The sequence below is a fragment of the Aspergillus udagawae genome (genome assembly GCF_001078395.1).
Source record: "Aspergillus udagawae IFM 46973 DNA, scaffold_4, whole genome shotgun sequence".
In the NCBI taxonomy this organism is placed as follows: domain Eukaryota; kingdom Fungi; phylum Ascomycota; class Eurotiomycetes; order Eurotiales; family Aspergillaceae; genus Aspergillus; species Aspergillus udagawae.
This window is the reverse complement of record NW_025091267.1, coordinates 2,291,267-2,310,439: the sequence shown is the minus strand read 5'-3', so window position 1 is coordinate 2,310,439 and position 19,173 is coordinate 2,291,267. Positions and strand designations below refer to the sequence as shown.

At 51.8% G+C, this 19,173-nt stretch overlaps 5 protein-coding genes across 5 annotated transcripts; 4 read left to right on the top strand and 1 right to left on the bottom strand.

Annotated features, from left to right (window-relative positions):
- Window positions 1–1,862: 1,862 nt before the first annotated feature.
- On the top strand, window positions 1,863–3,650 carry Aud_006191 (WD40 repeat domain-containing protein; the record flags this gene model as incomplete). Its single annotated transcript, XM_043291097.1, has 1 exon — window positions 1,863–3,650. One exon carries the CDS (start codon window positions 1,863–1,865, stop codon window positions 3,648–3,650), a length of 1,788 nt encoding a protein of 595 aa, XP_043147032.1.
- A 1,005-nt stretch (window positions 3,651–4,655) lies between these two features.
- Window positions 4,656–7,236, top strand: Aud_006190 (DUF803 domain membrane protein; the record flags this gene model as incomplete). The annotated part of the gene is made up of 2 exons (XM_043291096.1): window positions 4,656–5,652; window positions 5,720–7,236. 2 exons carry the CDS (start codon window positions 4,656–4,658, stop codon window positions 7,234–7,236), a joined length of 2,514 nt encoding a protein of 837 aa, XP_043147031.1.
- A 1,260-nt stretch (window positions 7,237–8,496) lies between these two features.
- On the top strand, window positions 8,497–11,393 carry Aud_006189 (putative beta-glucosidase; the record flags this gene model as incomplete). The annotated part of the gene is made up of 11 exons (XM_043291095.1): window positions 8,497–8,674; window positions 8,747–8,839; window positions 8,896–9,003; window positions 9,063–9,139; window positions 9,191–9,298; window positions 9,354–9,532; window positions 9,580–9,648; window positions 9,701–9,916; window positions 9,967–10,264; window positions 10,320–10,558; window positions 10,616–11,393. The coding sequence occupies 11 exons, from the start codon at window positions 8,497–8,499 to the stop codon at window positions 11,391–11,393; spliced, it is 2,343 nt and encodes a 780-aa protein (XP_043147030.1).
- Window positions 11,394–11,769: 376 nt separating this feature from the next.
- Window positions 11,770–13,642, bottom strand: Aud_006188 (uncharacterized protein; the record flags this gene model as incomplete). Its single annotated transcript, XM_043291094.1, has 3 exons — window positions 11,770–13,365; window positions 13,435–13,560; window positions 13,619–13,642. The coding sequence occupies 3 exons, from the start codon at window positions 13,640–13,642 to the stop codon at window positions 11,770–11,772; spliced, it is 1,746 nt and encodes a 581-aa protein (XP_043147029.1).
- A 972-nt stretch (window positions 13,643–14,614) lies between these two features.
- On the top strand, window positions 14,615–18,546 carry Aud_006187 (uncharacterized protein; the record flags this gene model as incomplete). Its single annotated transcript, XM_043291093.1, has 3 exons — window positions 14,615–15,039; window positions 15,116–17,787; window positions 17,843–18,546. 3 exons carry the CDS (start codon window positions 14,615–14,617, stop codon window positions 18,544–18,546), a joined length of 3,801 nt encoding a protein of 1,266 aa, XP_043147028.1.
- Between the last annotated feature and the right edge of the window lie 627 nt (window positions 18,547–19,173).

The following is a 19,173-nucleotide window of genomic DNA, read 5'->3' as shown; positions in this document are numbered from 1 at the left end:
AGTACGGATGCATCATGAGTTAAACTTGAATTAGTAGCGAGCTTGATTAAAGAAGTTCTTGCAGGGGTTTCCATGAAGGCAGATTGGGTATCATCCTGGACCTGGACATAGTAGGCGAAGGTACCACTTCTCTTGTGGCCCATGATAATATTCCGAGAGTGCTCATCGAGATGTCCTACAGCTATGTCAACATGTATAAATGGCAGGTAAAGGGCATTCCTTACTTAAGTTAGCTGCAGCCCCTTTCTGGTATTTATACAGAGAGCCAGGAGTCTTTAAACCTGCTGACCTGCTGGTGGTTCTTATATTCCTCTGCTTGATCATATTGGTAAGCTAGTGCGGGATGAGTGATCCACCTTCCCTCAGAATCTTTCACAGGGTGATGAAATATTAGAATTTCCTTCATGCTCTCTTTGAAGTGGATCAGGGTGCTGAGTTGATGGGCCGGGACATGGGTATAGAGCTAGATATCTTGAGGCTTCTTGATATGCTCACTGGCAAAAGCATTGTCAAGAAAAGCATATTTCAGTATGTCTTGGATAACGCAAAGGCTAAGGTTATCATTCTGCTTGGTGTATGTGTAGACTGGTCTTTGAAAGATTAGCTGATTTTAAGCTGGGTAAGAGATTAGACTTATGGGACACCCCGGTTTCTCCTGCCCTTGTTTAACCTATGCTTGACTTGCATGAGCAGCATCTGATAATTTGGATCTTCTGGGTGTTTCACTATATAGAGTTTAACATCCTTTTATTTCAGTGAGTCATTGCTTCTCATGTATCCAGAGGACTTGATAAGCGTTCTAGGGTGTGTAGATGTTGAAGCCATCATCTTTCGCAATGTACTATGCTGGTGTTGACGCTGTACCGTGGTGAATTGCACTTTGCTGACAGCCATGAGATGATAGGTACTGAAGAGAAGATCATTGATGTTAACAGGTGGCTGAGTCTTTGCTCCTAAGTCAAGCTTGTACTCGTCGGTTAGTGTGGTGCATACAAGCTAGCAAAATCAGCTTGATCTTTATCTCCTGAAAATTTCCTTACCATAGTCATCTTACGCCTCAGTGCGTACGGAAAGAGACTATCCATTTCTTGGCACCAGAAGATTCTACAGTATCGTGCAAAAACCAAAAATCCTGACTGATACTCAACATTATGGTTATCCAGATACCAGCGAAAGAAACCTTCAATCACTCTCAGAGTGATATTCTTCAGCCAATAAGCAAGTCTGGAGGTTGGAGCTTCGATGTAAACTTCTGGAAATTTCGTTTGACATGACGGACATAACCCTTGGTAGTATCTGCGAGATCATCCTCAACCTTTGGCTCGGACTGCTGAACGAAGCTGTTCCAATCAATATCTGCTGTCTTTATTTTGCCTCTAACCATTGGAACTGAATAAGTCTGTATGCTGCGTGATCAGAATATATACACATGAACATGTTGGAAAACGACATCTTAAGCAGGAAGAAGAAGGCCCTTTATCTTTTTCCCCCCCTCCTTGTCCTTTTTGCTCTACTCCTTGTACTCACGGTGTAGGCGCCAGGCTCATCTCAAGATGTTCACAGCGCTAGGACAGACTGAGTAAGGTTGACTATTACTCATAAAAGCGGCGATTCACAGCGTGGAAAGGCCACAATTTCTGGCCCAAAGGCCACGCATAACCATGTCCTTTCCGTCGTCACCCAGACTTACTCCATAATATTGGACTTTTGATAAGCCGATATCATAGTTAGTATTCGCTGTAGATGCAAACGCCGCAAACATTGCAAAAGTGGCAAACGGAAGCTGTTGAAACATTATTGGCATCATCAAGTCATTTTCCGATTAGCTTCGAACACGCACGTTACAAGATTTCTCGATCACAATGGACGGGTTCGATGAAGAAGCATTCAAGAAATTTTTTCCGAGTGGCTTCGGCAAGCAACAAAAGCAGCTTGATGTGAATGCCCAGATCAACCGCACCAAGCGGTCGGAACTTTCAGCCAAACCAGATGGCGATAAAAAGGAAGACACTGACAGCAAACCTGCAATCGAAGACGCTCAAGGCGAAGATGACACAAAAGGACACGCCCGAAAAGCCGATTCAGAAGATGATTCCGACGACGATGATGACTCTGACGAAGAGGAGGAGGAGGACGAATTCCCAGTCTCTCATGAGCTTCTTATTAAGACGCATGAGCGCGCAGTGACGACCATGACGGTGGATCCGTCAGGAGCGCGACTGATTACCGGCTCGACTGACTGCACGCTCAAGCTCCATGACTTTGCCTCTATGACACCGTCCACTGTGCGCGCATTCAAATCCGTCGATCCGACTGCTAAGAAGCAATCCGCCGCCCAAGAAACACACCCGGTGCACTATGTCGCATTCAATCCTCTGTCCCCAAGTCATGTCATGGTCATTTCGGCGACGCCGCAACCTCGGATCCTGGACCGTGACGGCGATACCTTGACCGAATTCGTGAAAGGGGACATGTACCTGAGAGATCTTCATAATACCAAGGGCCATGTAGCGGAAGTGACTAGTGGCGCTTGGTCTCCGGCCGATTACAACTTGTGTGTCACCGCAGGAACGGACAGCACAGTTCGCATCTGGGACGCAAACGTCGGGCGATCGCAAAAGGAAGTCATTGTACACAAGTCTAGGGTGGCTGGATCCGCTGGTCGGAGCAAGATGACTGCCGTCGCATGGGGCTCCCCCAAACAGGGCGGTCCTAGTATTCTCGTCGCTGCTGCCCTCGACGGAAGCTTGCTGATGTGGGGCGGGAATGGACCGTTCACTCGGCCTAGTGGGGAGATCAGAGATGCCCATACTCGTGATACATGGACCAGTGGACTGGACATCAGCTCCGACGGAAGACTAGTGATCACCAAGGGAGGGGACGATACCATCAAGCTCTGGGACACTCGAAAATTCAAACAACCGATCACCACCGTCTCGCATCCGTCGAGTTCAGCTCGTTATCCGTCTTCCAACATTGTCTTCTCACCTACGTCGGCCAATGTCATTACGGGCTCAGAGACTGGCCATCTACACATCCTGAATCCAGCTACGCTGAAACCCGAGCTTGTCACGCCAGTCACACCTGGGTCACCTCTCATCACTGTTCTCTGGCACGAAAAGCTCAATCAGATCATTACTGGTTCCGCCAACGCCGAGACACATGTTCTCTACAATCCCACTATGTCGACCAAGGGAGCTGCCTTGGTCATGTCCAAAGCGCCTAAACGTCGCCATATCGACGATGATTCGTCGCTTACAACGGACCTGTCTGCTGGTATCTCGGGCGACTCCGTTGTGGTCGGATCGAACGGAGTCCCTCACTACAGCTCGGCTACCTGGTCTGCCCGCCATCCAACCATCGGGCTCACGGCTTCGGGTCGTTCCAGGGACCCGCGACGACCACACCTGCCGGCAACTACTCCTTTCGCAAAATCGCAGCCGGATGAACGGCATATCCGCGAAAATATTCCTCTTAGTTCCATGCGAGACGAAGACCCTCGCGAGGCGCTGCTGAAGTACGCCGAGAAAGCCGAGAAGGACCCGATTTTCACCAAGGCATGGAAAGAAACACAGCCAGTACCGATATTCCGAGAGCTCAGCGATGACGAGGAAGAGCAAGAACCCGATAAGAAGAGGGCCAAGCGGTGAAAGGATCGCCCCAAAAGAGCCTTTCTACCTTCCTGGTTTCCTGGCATTTTTACATTCTCCTGCAGCTTGGGTAGGTGTCCTTTCAAGCGCTAATGTATATATAGGCAAGATGGATGGCGTTGCGGGGGAACATGATTTTTCTGTTTAATGTAATCAGATCCAAAACTATCATTGATGGACTAGCATCAACAATTAGAGATACCCTCATCCGTATGCATTTATCAGGATTGTTATGCTTATTAGACTCAAGTAGCGGACAGAGAGTTGTCAGCTGGTGGGAAATTCGATGTTCGATGACGTTGGACGGGAGGGGCGTCCACCGACGGCTTTCCAGGCTGTTGTGGAGGTCAGACCAATAATGATCCTCCAGGCGGAAAATGGGCACTTCAATAGTCGCTTTCTCTCACTACCTTACTGAAAAAGGCTATGAGCTCGCACTTGCCTGTTTGCCTTAGCTTTGTCACTACTCACGATGCTGCGCTTGAGTCTGTTCTCATCCGCTGCCTTGTTGATTAGATCCTCCAAGCGATCGTTCGTATTCGCGCAATTCTAAATACGCGCCCAGTCAATCCTCCGACCATCCCGGTCGTTCTACGTTGCTCTTGAACGACAGCAAGACCACCCCTTTCTGTCCGTTGCTGGCCGACATCGTACCTCTTTTATTGTTGCCGGAGTCTCGTTTTGTCTTGGGAAGTGCAGATATAAAGCTTTGGAGCTTAGTAAAGTCACGGAACAGAATGCGCCATTTTTCATCAGCATGAGCGATTGTTTACGGTTGAACTCGAGCATCATTTAATCAGATCGGTTTCTTTCAGTGTCTTGAGTACATCTGTCGAGTTCTCATCCTCAGTCTTCAAGTCTCCGTGTTCCGCATCATATTGAGCAATTTGGCCCGGCTGATAACGATCGATTCGTCTCGACGTGTGTCAGCGGAGCTCTCGAAGCTCCTCAACCCGTTTCTTTCCCCTGCCTGGTCTTCTCTTTTTTTCTTTTTTTAACATTTGAATGGCTTCCTTTCAAGAGGAGCCCTTAGCAGCAGGCCTGCTTACGGTTCTTGTCGCTTCTTTCGCCCCTACTCCGACCGCCGCCGCATCCGCCTCTTCATCGTTTCGACATCTACCTGCGTCGACAACGGGCTCTGATTCGAACACTGGCGGTCACAATGGAGGACATATACATGAATGGTCGTCTCTGATTGGTATTGTGACAGCATTGGTGGGAAACGTACTCATATCTCTGGCGCTCAATATTCAACGTTACGCTCACATCCGGATCGAAAGGGAGTGGGAGCAGAGCAAGCTCCAAAGGGAGCTACAATGGAAACGGGCCAACTCGGGCCGGAATGCAGCAGGTGACTACGGTGCTACCGTAGGTGAGGAGGATGACAGGGAACCTGGACGCGAGAGAGGCCCGTTTCCTCGTTATCGAGACGAGTCTCCGGATTCCGGGCCAGAATTACCCGAGGACTTTCTAAGACGGAGCGACGAGTTCTCGGATGGAGAATCTGGCTCGCGCGGTCGCTTACGTGAGTCCTTTCTATCAGACCAAACTATTCGTCCTGGGGATAAGGGTTCGCGCCATGGCCGGCGCAAATCATACCTCCGGTCGCCGTACTGGTGGGCGGGCATTGTGCTCATGTCTCTCGGCGAGATCGGTAACTTCATGGCATACGGGTTTGCTCCTGCATCGATTGTATCTCCGCTAGGCGTCGTCGCGCTGATATCAAACTGCGTTATTGCTCCAATAATGCTCAAGGAGAAGTTTCGGCAACGCGATGCCGTGGGGGTCCTCATTGCAATCGCTGGCGCTGTGGTGGTCGTGCTCAGTGCCAGTTCGTCGGAAGAGAAAATCGGCCCACATGATATATGGGTCATGATCACGCGCTGGGAATTCGAGCTGTACTTGGGTCTGACAGCCTGTTTGATAGTCGCTCTCATGTGGGTGAGCCACATGTATGGATCGCGAACTATCCTTATAGATGTTGGGCTAGTCGCGCTGTTTGGTAAGTCTTAGTCATTATCAATGCGTCGTTCGATTGCGTGGAACCAAGTACTCATTCAGATATCAAGGTGGATATACCGCTTTGTCGACAAAAGGCGTCTCATCACTGCTGTCATTTACGCTTTGGCATGTTATTACATTTCCGATCACCTATCTATTGGTGTTTGTCCTAGTTTTCAGCGCTCTGATGCAGATTCGGTACATCAACCGAGCTCTGCAACGTTTCGATTCCACCCAAGTCATCCCAACGCAATTCGTGCTCTTCACATTGTCGGTTATCACTGGAAGTGCTGTGTTGTACCGCGACTTTGAGAACTACACCGCCGAGCGCGCCTCAAAGTTTGTCTGTGGTTGCCTTATGACATTCCTAGGCGTGTACTTTATCACAAGTGGCAGAGTCCGTGCGGACGACGAGTCTTCCTTCTCCATTGATGACGAGGAAGAAGCGATTGGGCTGCTGGGAGGAGAGCGGTATCAGGACAGCGTTGACAATGCCACTCCTGCACATCAACCCAGGACACGCAATTCAGGGCAAAGGCAACCAGCACCTGGCGAGAACAATCTACTGTCCCCGTCGGGATCTTTACTGAGCCATGGGTTTCAGGACGCTGATGAGGACCAACTCACTCCCAAGGGTGCTCTGTCTGCTGTTCCTTCATCTCCTGTCGGCTCCCTGACCGCGGAATCTCTTACACAGCCGTCTCCCGGGGATCCGTCTTCTTTACACTCTCACTCGCACTCACTATTGACGAATCCATGGGCGGACCACTTGGAACAACACGTTCAGGCTTCCAAATCCGAACCTCAACTTCACCGACCAGCCACTCCTCCGAAACCGTCCGAGCATGCCAACAGCGATTCAACAGTCCTCTTGCAGTTTCCGCCTGCCCCTGGCATTGAAGATCACGGTCACCGACCCTCGTCCCCATCCAAGCCCGACCACGTCGAATCGACTGACCGAGCAAATACCGTCCCCCAGACTCCTCCGGCAAGGAATTTGCGCAATTCCATATCCAAGCATTTTTCTCCCGGCCCACTTCTCCCTACCCTTTCTGCAGGTTTCAGTGCGGTCGTTGCCGAATCACTTCGCCGTGGCGAAACAAGTCCCATGAAAGAACGGAAGACGCATAAGCGGTCCGCTCGAAGAAAGCAGCTAAGTACTACTGTCGTCGACGGCTACATGCGCAACCGGGGCAGTGACTTCAGAGACCGTTCAGATGAGATGGATGCGGGTGTCGAGAATGACCATCACCTTCCAATCCAACGTGCGACTGCTCGACTCCATTCTACTGGGGATCTCCCGACGGCTCCTGGGACCGTTGGTGATCCCACCCCGGTTGTAGACTCAGAAGATCAGTCCATCAATCAGAGCGGAAATGGTATCACTACGCTGACCCGACTGCGCAGCTTGAGTGATTCGTGGAGTGGAGGTCTAGCATGGCTCGGTGGAGCTCTACGAAAGCCTAATAGCAGCAACAAGGTGTTGGACAATACGACAGCAGTCGAAGCAGACGAGAATGATGATAGCACCGAGACGCATGATGGAGAGGGCGGTCGCCAAAGCGGCGCAGATACGCAGGCGTAGGCCTGAAGGGAGCACTTTCTTCTCTGCAGCGGCAGGCTCATTCAGGTCGCCGGTAAATATTTTGTTGTTATTGTTGTAATAATGGGGGGTTAGCCGGTTTAATTCTGAGTCCATATATTTATTAGATATCGGTTCCTGTCGTTTAATAGTAGTTTTATACTTGGACATGGCATTGCTGGGTTTGGCTCCATTATATACATAACTATTGAGCCATTGTTGCGATGCGAGTCCTGGTAATAATTGACGTCCTATGGATACCATTCAACAATTCAGGGGGATCTCTTCCAGCCAGAGCAGTGACACATCCATTCTCCTCTCCCCTGGCTCCCATGCTTCCAGTCCCAGATTCCTTTACGAGGTACCGTAATGCGATCCTTGACCCCGGCCCACTATCATGGCAATTGCGGGAAATGATCAGCTAATGGGCGCAGGATTTCTCTTGTGGTTTCTGCGTTGACTTGCATCCAATGATTCCATAGGTGGAAAATACACATCTTGCAGCACCCTAATTCCCTTAGATCCCAGCATGGATCATTTAATCCTCGCCAGTCTCGACGCTCGTCTTGATAAATCCTGCAAAGCCCAATTAAGTCAGCCACTAGGCATTCATCCTGCTAAACTTTCATTATTAGGGCCTTGAATTTAGCCGTCCGACTGCTTCTCCGCATCTTGTCATCGCTGCAATTCCGGGGATATCGGCTCAACTCATTCCCCAATTCCTTAGCACTTGCGAGTTGCCATTGCTGTCCAAGACAGTTCCGTGGACTGTGGATCTTTGGTCCGTACCAAGCTGATGTATTCATTCGCCAATATATGACTTCCTCAACTCCCCTAAGGCCCTAACGGTGTTTTCGAGCCGGATTCATCTCCGCACTCGTCCTAACCTCCAACCTAAAGCACGATAGCTTGGACGCTTGCCTCTTTTCTGGCAATCGGTACAACATCGGTCCATTAGATTGGGATGGCGATGGAGGCAATTTATTACGATGATCTCTTATTTTCACCTTTTTTTCTGCTCCGAGCATGGCCTAGCCACATGCCGAGACGAGAGTGGTTACTGGACAATGGCGTGCACTGCGGAGATTGCAGAGCGCAGACTGCAGCAGCGTGGTAAATAGATAAATTGGCGTGCCTCCCTCGTGGATCAATTGTCCTTTTTCTTTTCTGGTTGTGTCTCTGCCCCCTGCATGGCTTGCTGAGGAGAGATCTCGCAATTACCGTTTCTACAAGGAAAGTTTGAATCTGTCCACTTCGCATAGGATGGTTGGAACTTTCCTCTCCAAGAGCTTGCTGCTCTTGCAGCTTGTTTCGGCTTTGTCTACAGGACAAGCTGCTTCGACGCCGCTGTACAAAGATGCCAGTGCGTCTGTGGAAGAGCGAGTGAGCGATCTTCTGGGCAGGATGACGATCGAGGATAAGATGGCCCAATTGATGCAGGGTTCGTTGAAGATTTGCTCCCTTTGCTCTTCAATAGTCCTGTTCATTGACAAGCTAATTGGGCTGGTTGCAGGTGATATTACCAATTGGATGAATTCTACCAGCGGAGCATTCAACTACACCGGTCTTGTCGAGAATATGAAGATGAAAGCGGGATCGTTCTATGGTAGAGAAACCGGGTCCTGACTTCACACGAATGATAGCATTGACGATGGTTTCCAGTTGGCTATCCCGTTTCTTGGGATTGGATTGCTACCAATGTCAAGAGAGCCCAGGATTATCTCATACATAACACGACGCTTGGAATTCCGGCGCTTGTCCAGACTGAGGGTATGGCTGATTATACGGTTCACTCTTGTCAAATGCTGATGGCAGTCGATCGTCTATAGGTATTCATGGTTTCTTGATTGGCAACGCGACAGTCTTCAATTCTCCTATTGCATATGGCTGCTCCTTCAACAGAGAGGTATGTATTCTGCATATTGTTGCCGGAGGCACATCTAACACCGAGTTACAGCTGGTCCAGGAGATGGCCAAATACGTCGCCCAGGAAGCTCGTACACTTGGTGTCACCCAGCTCTTTGCTCCTGTCGTGGACCTGGCTCGTGAGCTGCGATATGGTCGGGTAAGCCATGCGATCGATCGTCTATCATGTAGAGGACTAACGTACCCGCTCCTAGGTCGAAGAAACATTCTCCGAAGATCCATACCTTGCAGGAGAGATGGGCTATAGCTATGTCAAGGGTCTCCAGAGTCTCAATGTCTCTTCAATGGTCAAGCACTTCATGGGATTCAGCCAGCCTGAACAGGGAATCAACACTGCTCCTGTTCATGGCGGCGAGAGATACCTGCGCACAACGTAAGTGACCAAGGAACAGGATATGAATGAAACACTGACCTAGAAAGCTGGTTCCCGTCCTTCAAGCGGGCGATCATCGACGCTGGCGCATGGAGTATCATGAGTGCTTATCATTCGTAAGTGTGTCTTGACGGTAACCTTAAGAAGCTGCTGACAACCTTTGCTTAGATATGACGGCATCCCTGCTGTTTCGGACTACCATACTCTGACCGAGATCCTGAGAGGCGAATGGGGCTACGATTACTTTGTCATGAGTGACGCCGGCGGCACAGATAGACTGTGCTCGGCGTTCAAGCTCTGCAGAAGCAACCCTATTGACATGGAAGCCGTCACTCTCCAGGCTCTTCCTGCCGGCAACGACGTTGAGATGGGCGGTGGTTCCTTGTAAGTTCTTATCTGAGATTTGATTGTTTGCTTGCTGACAATATACAAAGCAACTTTCAGAAGATCCCTGAACTGGTCAAGTCCGGCAAGCTTGATATCAAGACTGTCGACACCGCCGTCTCAAGAGTGCTGAGAGTGAAGTTCGAGATGGGCCTCTTTGAAAACCCCTATCCCGCCGCTCCTGTATCTCAATGGAACAAGCTCATTCACAGCAAGGAAGCTGTCAAGCTGGCCAGGCAGTTGGACAAGGAGTCCATTGTTTTGCTGGAAAACCACAACAACACCCTTCCTCTGAAGAAGCAGGGCAACATTGCCGTCATTGGACCCATGGCCCATGGATTCATGAATGTAAGTGCCGCTTTGCAACGCTTAACATCGATGACACATTGCTCATACCGACTAGTACGGAGACTACGTGGTCTACAAGAGCCAGTACCGGGGCGTCACTCCCCTGGACGGTATCAAGGCCGCGGTTGGTAAAAAGGCGAACATCCACTACGCCAAGGGATGCGAGCGATGGAGCAACGACCAGTCCGGCTTCGCCGAGGCCGTGGAGGCAGCGAAGAAATCCGACGTGGCCATTGTAGTCGTGGGCACATGGTCGAGAGATCAGATGGAGCTGTGGCAAGGACTCAACGCAACGTGAGTCACCCCCAGTTGAGCGAAATACCCTGCATCGCCAACTAACCCTTGACGCAGGACCGGCGAACACGTCGACGTAAACGACCTCTCCCTCGTCGGCGCCCAAGCCCCCCTCATCAAAGCCATCGTTGCCACCGGCGTCCCCACCATCGTCGTCCTCAGCAGCGGCAAGCCCGTGACGGAGACCTGGCTCTCCAACTCGACCGCCGCCCTGGTCCAGCAGTTCTACCCCTCCGAGGAAGGGGGCAACGCCCTCGCCGACGTCCTCTTCGGCGACTACAACCCCTCCGGCAAGCTCTCTGTCAGCTTCCCGTCCTACGTCGGCGACCTCCCCATCTACTACGACTACCTCAACTCGGCTCGCTCCATCGGCGACTCCGGCTACGAGCTGCCCAACGGCAGCCTCGTCTTCGGCCACCAGTACGTCTTCGGCAGCCCGCTCCCCTGGTACCCCTTCGGCTACGGCAAGAGCTACTCGACCTTTGCGTACGGTCCCGTCACCGTCGACAAGTCCAACGTCACCGCCTCGGATACCATCACCGTCAGCGTCGACGTGACAAACACCCACAAGAGCATGGACGGGACGGAGGTCGTGCAGGTGTACATCCAGGATGAGATTGCGTCGGTTGTCGTGCCGAACCGTCAGCTCAAGGGGTTCGAGAAGGTGGTCATCCCCGCTAAGAAGACCAAGACCGTGAAGATCCAGATCAAGGTGCAGAATCTGGGGCTGTGGAACTCGGCGATGAAGTATGTTGTTGAGCCGGGTGCGTTCACTGCCTTGGTGGGGAGCAGCTCCGCGGATATCAGGGGCAATGCTACCTTTTACGTGCAGTAAAGTAGATGCAGTTGTGGCTTTTGTTCAGGTGGTTCCAACGTTGTGCGTTTGGGGCAGGTGTATATAGTTTATTAAGATTTACTTGTCAACATGTCCAGAGGTGGGACACATGGCATTTGGTAGATTGGCGTATGCTGATAGGCTGGAGTATCCATGGACTTATCGATAGAGTCTGTGCTTCAACACAGGAATATATTAACATGACAATTCGTCGTTGTCTATTGATACTAGCCAATCTTGTGTTCAATGGTGAAGGAAGCTTCGACTGTAACATATTTTGAAGACTCTGAGGAATATCGCCTAGAGTACCCCTGTCTAAGCACAACCTGCAACCAAGATGGCGTGGCCACCTGCCCAGCTAGCTACCAATGAGGCGCTAGCTATCAGAGGAATCCGCTTTCGTCTCTGGCCCTACACTTTCATTCTCCGTGTCGCCATCCGATTTTGACTTGGCGCTCTCGGCCTGCTCCTGGGTACTGGGTTCGGGATTAGGAGTAGCTCCGGACTTGTCACTGTCCTTGACTGTATCTGCGGTAGAAGAAGGACCCGCAGCGGCTCTACCCTCTGCCCGTCTAGTCTTCGCTCCTTCCTTCAATTTCTCCCATCGTTCTCGGTAGCGGCCCAGGACGTCCCGTAGTTTCTCGTTCTCACGGCGGACGCGCTCCAGCTCCTTTTCGTTCCGGCGCATGCGCTCTTCCAGTTCCTTCATACGCTGGTCCGAGTCAATTGCAGCGGAAGGAGACACAGCGGCGGAGGAACCCTGGGCACCGTAAGGATGGTCGGGCCAGGGGCCGTTGTGGTGGTGCATTGCTTTCAGGGACTGCTGCAAAGCCATGGAGGATGACTGCGCATTGACTTCCCACATGTGTAGCCGTTTGGAGAGGGTATCGGATAGATGCTTGAGCGCCTGATTCTCCATCTGCAGTTCCTCCATCGTTTTGGGATTGTGCAGACTCGTGAGTTTGTCCGCGGCGCGACTCGCCCGGCCACGTGAGCCCGTCAGGCTCTGGCGTAGCTCAGGCGATGCGGGAGTCTCGCGCGCATCGACAAAGTCATCGTCCGCCTCATCGATGCTGGTGCGCCGGGCTTCCTTCTCGGCTCGGGTGAGGATGCCGGCGTACGAGACGGTCCCCCCCGTGGTAGGCACGACGTAAAACGATTCTGCGGTGTTCCCTGCTCCGTTGCCGTTTGAGTCTCGAATCGCACGGAGGGCGGCGCGGGAGAATATCTTGCTGACGTCCGGCTCGGTGAACTGGCCGACTGGGTCAGAGGTTGCTTGATGGCGATCGACTTTGGTGTCGGCGGGTGATTTGCGTCTTGCGGAGTCAGACTGTGTGGATGTCTCTGATCCGAGCGGGAGACCGGCAAATGCTAGAGGTGCAGAAATTTTAGAGATGAGACCTTCAAAAGTCGAGTAGAAGCGTTGGAAGGGCTCCTCGGAGGGTGTTGCTTTGGTCTTCTGCCGACCTGGTTCGACCGCTTCCGGCGGCACGAATTGCTGAGATGTGATTTCGGTAGGACTGGTGACTGGTGGGGACCAGGGTTGTTTTGATGCAGCTACGCCGCTCGGACGGTCCCTTACATTGTGGGCTTGCGTTCCTCGTAGTCGTGACTCTCCGGTCTTCAGCTTGCTGGGACCCTCGATCATCCTCGCTCCCGCCTGTTGCGAGGATACAGTCGGGGAAACGGGAGAGGCACGGCGAGGCTGGGACGGTATTCCTCGTGCAGAGGCCAGGTTACTGGCAATAGAAGAGGTTTCTCTTGCCGGTAACCGAGTGTTGCCAACCAATCTAGGTGGCTGCTGCTGCGCTTGCTCTGGCGAGGTCTGGGCTAACTTCATTGTCTCCGATTCTCCAGTTCCGGTCTGAGCAGTGGCAGCGGATGTAGTACTGACTGGATTCTCATGTTGAAAGCGAAGGATTTGAGCGAGCTTCTTATGATGCTGCTCGAGCAGCTGGAGAGTACGCAAGGCCTGCGAGACAGACAATGAACACCGCGTTAGATCTTGACTGAATGTTGAATTTCAGCAATGCAAATGTACCTCACGATCGGAAATATTTTGGGCAGCTGTCGCAAATTCGCCAGCAGCCAAGTCGTGCTCCTCGCTCGCTGCCACAGGATTGGCTTTGCGCGTCTCTAGGACGGCGTTGCGGGCGTGGGTATGAGCCTAATTCGGTGGGATTAGTAGGAGAAAGTACTGCGGAACATATATGACTAGCACATACCAGGGTGAGCGGCGCAGTCTCCATGGCTGCTGCATAGATACCGGTTGTACCTAATGATCTGTTTGTAGTTGCCAAAAGCAGCTCAGTGAGATGACAGGAAGAGTAGGAAGAGATAACTTTGATAAGAGGTCGTGACGCCATACACAGACCGCCAAAGTGAGATGAGCCTAAGGCATCAAATGCAACCGTGACATTACCATTACCTTTACCTTTTGCAATAGAGGTCCTCATCCGGACAATCACCTCTAGCACCCTTCAGGAAGGGGAGGAATTTGGAAGTACTACCATTTACTATGTAACTTGTCGAGTCTGTACTCTTGCCCCTGTCGACCATAGATGATTGATCTAGAATCTGGATGCCAAAAATATGTACTGTACCATAAAGAAAGCCACGGACTCCACTCCCAATCCAAAAATAAGCGTGGGCCGGCTCCAAAGTAAATTACGAAAGGGTAATACCGCTTCATGACAGTCATTACATGCTGGGCGTCCTCAGTCTCACCGGGGAGATGGTAATACACATACGGGAGCTTTCTTGCTGCGACGTGAACCTGTCGGCGGCCGTCGTCATTTTCCCGGCTCTCCCCAGCTTCTTTTCCATCGTGTCCCTCGCTGACTTCCGTTCATTTTGATTCATTTTTATCTACTCTATATCTACAAGTTCTGATCCCTCAATTTTAGGGAAGGAAATACCAGCACATTCACTCCCATTTGTTGTGAAACATGCTGCTGGGAATGCGGTCGTCCACAACCGCTTCCCCCCATACTGTTTCTTCCCCCTCTTCCCTATAATTGTACAGCCTGAATTCCAGCCACCGGTCCTTGATGGACGCTTAGGCAAGAATTCTGTACTTCAATTCTGCCACACTCAAGAACCGGCTTAAGATTTCCTTCGGATCATTGATTGGACTGGAGTGAACATTACTCACATTCTGCGTCGGCTTCTCGACCCGTCCCTTCGTTTCCTTCCCTTTTGCGCACTCCGCTATATTCCTCATGGAGGAACCCACAATCCCGGAGCCTCCTCCGGTTCCCCAGACTGAACCACAAGGTTTCAGTAAATCCAATCGAACTTGGACCACTCCCGCCGACTTAGACACCATGTGGAGCTCCGGCCGCAGCAATGGGCGCACGTCAATCTCATCCGGTTCTGACAGACCTAAATCACAAGCAGGCGAAGTAGCCGAAACCGCAAAGGCAGGTTCCAGCGGGTTTTCCAAGCTACTGAATGCTCGGCGGAAGCGAAAGAAGGAGAAGGAGCAGAAGAAAACGGAGGAACTGTCACTAGTCTCGGAGAATGACCAGGACCTACAGGAGAGTCGATCAAACGAGTCTCGCGGCGAGTCCTCGTCGGCGAATGACAATCTGAGCCCGCCAGGAGAAGTCATCAATCTTCTAACTGACGATTCTGAGCCTGATCGGTAAGCCTTGACGCATAGCTCCTCTATCATTCAGGAGAAGCAATTAATTACTGACCCTCTCCCGTTACCTCTGAAGGACTCCTCCTCTCACTACTCGAAATTCCCATACTGGCTTCTACACTTCCTCCTCACCATTAATCAAGACTACCTCTGTGGACCCGAATGACACCGACGAGGCGCTGGCAGACGTCGAATCCGCCGTCAGTGGGCCCAGTGCAACTGGCTCGGAGACTTTCCTGGAAGGAGAACTCTCCAGACCCGCTACCTCATCGGGTCCTATGTTGAGTATCCCAGAGGAGCGCAGCAGTAAGAAGCGCAGCGTCTCGCCGGGCAGGCGACTGAAAAGTGCGTTTAGCTCAAATTCAAACAAGAAGGATTCCAGTCGCGAACGAGCATCTTCCACCTCGGGCGAGAGCAAGAAGAGCGGCGGCCTGTTAAGCAGAAGAAGCAGCCTCTCGTCGAAGCGCAGCCAGACCATGTCCATCGAGCCCCCGCCTGTACCCACACCAATTCGGACGGATGTCAAGGAGGACAAGCCTCTGCGGGTTCCAGAGGGACCCAACCCGCCGAGAACGCCGCCACATACTGCGCATCCTGCACCTCAAACCACCGTGACCCCTCCCACTCCCACTAATGGTCGCTCAGAGTTCCCTAAATTGTTCTCCTCCCCTGACATCACAGAGTCTCCAGAGTCCGTCAAGTCAAAGGACCTACCGTCAGGCGTCGTTGTAAGCACGTCTGGAAACATGATCTCGCACCGACGCGTGCGGTCTGCATCCTCTGCGTCTCACAAGCCTAGTAAACTCTCAAACTCGATATCCGCGTTGACCCCTACCGCCGAAGAACCTAAAGCTACTTCCAGGTCTCCGTCCAGCAACCAGCAAACTGGTTTCTTCTCCTCCGTCTTTTCCGCCGCTCAGAATGCCGCGTCGACTCTGAGCAGCAGCCTCAATCCACAAGCCAAGGCGCGAACAGTGGCCCAACCTGAACCCGCAGCCTCTGACGAATCACCGCCCAAGGGCACAGCGGAAGGCTCAAAAGAGAATGAGAGGCCACCCGAGGAGAGAAAAGCATCTGCCATCGATACGCTGGGGTCTGGGGACTTGAATTTCAGCCATCTTGGCATTGATGCGCCTTCTGGCGGTTCTGTTTCGACTCCCGATGGCGTTGTGATCACGAAACCTGATAGGGCACCCGAGAAACGTGCCGCATATCAGAAAGATGAGGAGGCAGCAAGACTTGAGGATCAACACGCTGCGCGTGCGGTCTATATGGCTTATGAAAAACCTTCTGAGCAATCGTTAGCGCATCCGGCGGAGGAGGGCCTGGAGTTGCAATCAACCAACTCCCTTTCACGCGCGGATGGCGGAGGTGATCAGACCACTCCGAGCGGTAGCATATTCGAGGGCGAAAGTGGCACTCGGCCTCATCGAAGCGGAAGCGTGCGAAGTCGACTGGCTCAGAGGCGTCATCGAGGCTCTTCCGGTGCGACCGCATCAACGGTAGGACTGGCTGGGGCTAGCGCCATTGCTCTGGGGGTACCGGGCGCCAATGCCAGTGTGCCTCGCCTGACAGGATTCGCTGTGGCGAGCAAGAAGAGAAACCGGGATTTCCATCAACTGTTCCGTAGTGTCCCCGAGGATGACTACCTCATTGAAGATTACAGCTGTGCCTTGCAGAGAGAGATCATCCTGGCGGGGCGTATCTACATCTCCGAAGGGCACATTTGCTTCTCCAGCAATATCCTTGGCTGGGTTACGACTCTCGTCATCAGTTTCGATGAAATCGTCGCCATAGAGAAGGAGTCAACCGCGATGGTGTTTCCCAATGCAATAGCCATCCAGACATTGCACGCTCGTCATACATTCCGAAGTCTACTTAGTCGAGAGTCCACCTATGACCTGATGGTGAACATCTGGAAGATTAACCACCCGGCCCTCAAGAGCTCCGTCAACGGAACCAGGGTTGCGACCGGTACCGGTGATAAAACCGAAAAGGCTGGCGAGAGCGAAGTCGAGAGCGATGTTGAGGAGGAAGACGAGATCTACGACGAGGATGAGGAGGGCGACAATGCTGAAAGCGTCTTCGGACCAGGAGGCGCCAGTGCGAACGGCAGCGAGCGCTCACTCCCTACGAAAGGACTCAGTCGGCAAGCCTCTGGTCTGCTTCAGAATGGCAATGGTACAGCGCCGACTGCGATGCCCAACTCCAACGGAGAGTCGAAGTCTGGCAAACCAAGTCCAGGTGGTGATGCAGATGCTGACTTCCCGGGCCCGGCGACTCACCCGCCAACGGAGTATACCGAGCCCAACGGCCAGTATGACAAAGTCATCAAAGACGAAATCATCCCAGCTCCTCTCGGTAAAGTATATTCTTATGTCTTTGGACCGGCATCCGGCTCGTTCATCCCCAAGTTTCTTGTTGAAAACCAGAAGTCGGGCGAACTCCAGTTCGAGAGTGATAAGAAAGGCCTTACAAACGAAAGCAACACCAGGAAGTATTCATACATCAAACCGCTCAATGGCTCCATTGGTCCCAAGCAGACCAAGTGCATCAGCACTGAAACCTTGGATTTTCTGGACCTAGAGAAAGCTGTTCTCGTCACCCTTTCAACACAGACTCCCGATGTGCCTAGTGGGAATGTATTTTGCACCAAGACCAAATATTTGTTCACATGGGCACCGGGCAATCAAACACGGTTTTTTATGACTTGCACGATTGAATGGTCGGGCAAGAGTTGGTTGAAAGGTAACATCCGCTTTCACAGCTTGGTAAAACGTGGACTAACGTTAAGAACGTACAGGTCCTATCGAAAAGGGTGCCATTGATGGCCAGACCACATTCGGCAACGAGCTTGTCGCTGCCCTCAAAGCCGCTGTTGCTCCCCGTGCTCGTGGCGCTGGCGCTACCAAAGCAGTTGGTAAAAATGGTAAACGTAGAAAGGCCGATACGGGCCCCGAAGAGGCAGCCACTGTGGCCTCTAACACAACTCAGGAAGCGAAGGTGTTGCAGGCCAAGTCTTGGGGTTTTCTGGAGCCGGTCCATGGGCTGCTGGGGCCTGTTGTGGATATCCTGAAACCGGCGTTGAATGGCAATGTTGCTGTTCTGGTTATTGGCATTTTGCTTTTCATGGTCTTGTTCCGAAGCCCTTCTCAAACCTCGCGGGCGTCGCATGATATAGGATGTCCTGGTTATTCCTTACCTCAGCGGCTGGCTGCCTATGAGGAGATGTGGCGAAGGGAGGAGAGTGAACTCTGGAGCTGGCTGGAGGATCGAGTTGGCATGGAGGGGATGGCCTTTCCGGCAGCTAGCCGACCCACCGATTCCCAGCTGCGCCAAGGTTCCCATCAGCTGCAGGACAAGCTGCGCAATGAGAGGATGTCTGATCGCGAGATGAATCATGCTATCAGGACTACTCGCGAGCGGCTCGACGTCCTAGAAGAGATCTTGAGCAGACGGAACTCGCAAAAGACCACCGACGATGAGGCGCTACATCGAGAACTGTGAATATCCATGGAATGGATCACAGCCGTTTTTCACACACTCATCAATTTCACATCCGCCTTCTTGGTTGACGATCAGCCGAGACTTGGCGTGTCCCTCATTTGATTTCTTTTTTCCATCAACCTTCGTGACTCCATAACTTTGTTAAGCGGGTCGTTTGCTCTTCGAAATGGCTTACCGTTCGTCTTCATTTCTATCTCTATTTTGGACAGCGATCAGCTATTGGCGTGAGGTCCAGTCTCACTTTTTCCCCAACCATTGTCTCCTTGCTCATATCTCTGTACAGTTTGCTTGAGCCTGCATATTTGGATTTGAATATCTTGTAGATGAGCGCCCACTGCATGTATATATCACCGCTCGCTTTTCTTTTTTTCCTCTCTTGTTTTCGGACCCTCTCTTGGGTTGGATAGGACGATTTCTACTTCGCTCAGTGCATAGAATGCGAAACAACTTTTGTCAAGGTACAAGTCGAGGTCACTACAGCTGGTAAATCCGTATTAGTAAGATCATGCTACGGAGACATGGAGGCTTATGATGTTGGAGTGTTGGAGCAATCACATCAAGATTCGGAAACAAATGCTCTAGACGGCCCTTAATCATGATAACAAAATCGCTAGCAAGTAGTCAAGC